The 3,216-nt window shown below is 45.9% G+C and overlaps 1 protein-coding gene across 6 annotated transcripts in view; it reads right to left on the bottom strand.

Moving 5' to 3' along the window:
* Positions 1-449: 449 nt before the first annotated feature.
* Positions 450-3,216, bottom strand: part of LOC122556799 (sodium-dependent phosphate transport protein 2A-like) — a 58,564-nt gene continuing 55,797 nt past the window's right edge. For all 6 annotated transcript variants that reach the window (XM_043703992.1, XM_043703993.1, XM_043703994.1 and 3 more), the window contains one exon: positions 450-2,322. In XM_043703992.1, coding sequence (XP_043559927.1) covers positions 1,750-2,322 — 573 coding nt within the window. In that variant the 3' untranslated portion in view covers positions 450-1,749. The remainder of the gene's footprint in view (positions 2,323-3,216) is intronic.

Consider the following 3,216-nt stretch of genomic DNA (forward strand, 5'->3'; position numbering starts at 1 on the left):
AGACAAGCCTCTTTCCTAGGAGAAAAGAAGGAAGTCTGAATGAATAAGTCAATGAAACCAGCCTTGGTGGATGCCGTGTTTGTGATGTTTACCAGTGGTCAGCCCCACGCTTTGCTGATTAAAAGTTATGAGGAAGCCTTGTCTGAGAGCGCAGATAGATTAGATTAGAATCCTTACAGTGTGCTACAGTTAGTTAGCACAAAAGGTTTTCTGATCAATGACTGGAGGTGGAGACAAGATAGGTGGATTTCAGTGTGATCCTCAAGCACATCATTGTAAACGGGTTCACTCGTAATTGTAAGCTTTATATGAGTAAAATTGTTTTGCATTATTTTGTGGTGTACTTTGCTTTAGTAAATAGCATTGGATGTACCCCATTGTTAGAACCGCCTTGGATTGTTAATATCTAAAATAAACCCGATGGATGAGGGAAAGTAGGAATAAAAGCCTACAATACAAAAATATCATTTTTATTTTGCACTGGTATTTATTGTCCTGATGAGTGAAAGACGAATGCTTCAACAAAGTCTGTCTTTTCTTTCAGTCATACTCAAGTACTGTGCTGCGACATTACTGGGCTTTCGTTTGCTGAGATTGCAACAGGGGAACTGAAGAGTTCAGGTGAAGGCCGGTTCCAACTTCAAATCTGAACGATTCCCCAGACGTCTTTCTATGGGACGTTTCTGGGGTATCGAGCTAATCAAATAAAGTCGGGACAAACCATGGAAGATAAGAATGGTTATTCATCACGGCTCGCAAATACTGTGGACCATGAATGTGGAAGAGGGAGTTTTCACAGCCCACCACTACCCACTTCCCCCCACCCCGTAATGTACTTGAAGAACGTGGGAGTGACTGATAAGGCCACAATGTGTCGTGGAGATAGGTTTGCAGATAAAGCCTAGTTATCTTCTTCTAGCAGAGTGATGTGACCTGAGTGCATCTGGCAACTGATATTGGCACGTGATCTTCAATAGCCTTGTCTCTTCACAGCTTTGAAATCGAATATTAAGGCATTAAGATGTAGAATTCCTACTTACTGCAATCAATATTACTGCTTTGCTGCTTTCTAATATTAAACGCACCAACTTCCAAGATTGTTCTGCAATTAAAGATTAAGCTAGTGGACAATTCGTGGAGCAACCCAGGATGGAAAGGCTAACTGAATCATGCCCTTTTTCTTTAATTCTCTTATTTTTTTTTTAAATCAGGCTAAAAGATTTTAGATGTGATCGAGTATAAAAGGCAGGGCGAGAATATGTGGAAATGGTTGGGACAGGAGTTCATCGAATGAAACCTTCAGAATTGTGACCAACCAGAGTTACAGACACAAGTGGATGGATAATCAGTGGTGTCACACTACATTCCTTTATCCAGCGTTTTTACCCCATTCAACTTCAAAAGGATCTAACACCCGCTCAGTTGGCTGTAGGGTGGGGGAGACTGTCAGGATATATTCCAGTAAGAATCATTTAAGTAGTATAGCAGGTGTCTCCCTCAGAAACATCTCTTCACTCCATCCAACTGCAGAAGATACAATGGTGCCCAAATCCGCTCAAGGAGCAGAATTGCACTGTCCAGGTCACGGAACGTGGGGACTGAACGGGAGGGTTTCGAGGTGGTGGGAGGGGCAAAGGTCAGCCGGGGAGTGGGGGCGGGGGGGGGGGGGGGGGGGGGACGGCAAGAAGGAAGAACTCTGCAATCTTGGAAGAGATGTCAAGGATCCAAGAGGAAGCCTCAACCAGGGTCTTACAGCTGTGTGATGTCCAGCACGGGCAACCTGTTCAAAATGGGAGAGGAGGTGTCGACCGAAGGTTCCTCTGAGTAGGTGATGGGGGGGCTGTCGCAGGCAGCCTTCATCTTCAGCTGTGGAGACTTCTCGCTGCAGCTCACGCCCTCCTGGCTCTCTGTTTTGTCGGCACAAACGCAGTGGTCTGTACAGCAGAGGGCAGCGTTGGTTACGACCCGATCCATTGGCTTCAGGGAGTGCATCCAGATCGGGAGGAAGTCCCAAGACTGGAGTTTCTTGGGCAGGTAGCCGGGCCTGCGCGTTTGCAATACGTTGACGATGCCTATGAAGACGAGGATGCCCACAAAGGGGGCACCCACTCCTATAAGGACCTGCCAACCAGCCATGGAGAGGCCAAAGATCAGTGAAGGGAGCAGGAGGAAGCAGATGATCAGATATAAGACAGCAAACCAGCGATACTTGGCAGTTTGTTCACCCAGGGTCTTTGCCATGCGGATAGGGAAACGGGTGATTGGGAGTGGGTACCACAGTATAATCCCAGCGATGTTGAAAAAGAAATGGGAAAGGGCGATCTGCAAAAACAAAGAGTTCAAATGTAAATTGGTTCTCCTCATTATTTAGGCTAAGACATCTCCTAACTGGTCCAAACATGATACCACGGAGCATCTTTATTTAGAATTAAGACGGTTGTAAACGTTGGTACTATAAGGAAACAAATGGAATTTGCTTGCCTCACTCACAACAGGACTGCATTTCTGGCATAGAAAGATAGGACATTCCAGATGGGCAGTGACCATGGTCTGTTAGCTTTGGTTCTCAAATGGACCCAGAGTTTCATTTTGTCTCAATGAATTGAGGAAACTGTACTGAGCGCCGAGCCTCAGCTGACTGTCTGTGGCATTGCAGTTCACAGTTTCACGTCAGTAATCTGGGGTCATTCACAGTGAGAGTTACAGTGTAAATCTTCTCATAGAACGTAGAACATAGAACAGTACAGCACAGAACAGGCCCTTCAGCCCACGATGTTGTGCCGACCACTAATCTTCATGTATGCGCCCTCAAATTTCTGTGACCATGTGCATGTCCTGTCGTCTCTTAAATGTCCCCAATGACCTTGCTTCCACAACTGCTGCTGGCAGCGCATTCCATGCTCTCACAACCCTCTGTGTAAAGAACCAGCCTCTGACATCCCCCCTATACTTTCCTCCAACCAGCTTAAAACTATGACCCCTTGTGTTAGCCATTTCTGCCCTGGGAAATAGTCTCTGGCTATCGACTCTATCTATGCATCTCATTATCTTGTATACCTCAATTAGGTCCCCTCTCCTCCTCCTTTTTTCCAATGAAAAAAGTCCGAGCTCAGTCAACCTCTCTTCATAAGATAAGCCCTCCAGTCCAGGCAACATCCTGGTAAACCTCCTCTGAACCCTCTCCAAAGCATCCACATCTTTCCTATAATAGGGCAA

The sequence above is a fragment of the Chiloscyllium plagiosum genome, chromosome 14 (assembly GCF_004010195.1).
Source record: "Chiloscyllium plagiosum isolate BGI_BamShark_2017 chromosome 14, ASM401019v2, whole genome shotgun sequence".
Lineage (NCBI taxonomy): Eukaryota > Metazoa > Chordata > Chondrichthyes > Orectolobiformes > Hemiscylliidae > Chiloscyllium > Chiloscyllium plagiosum.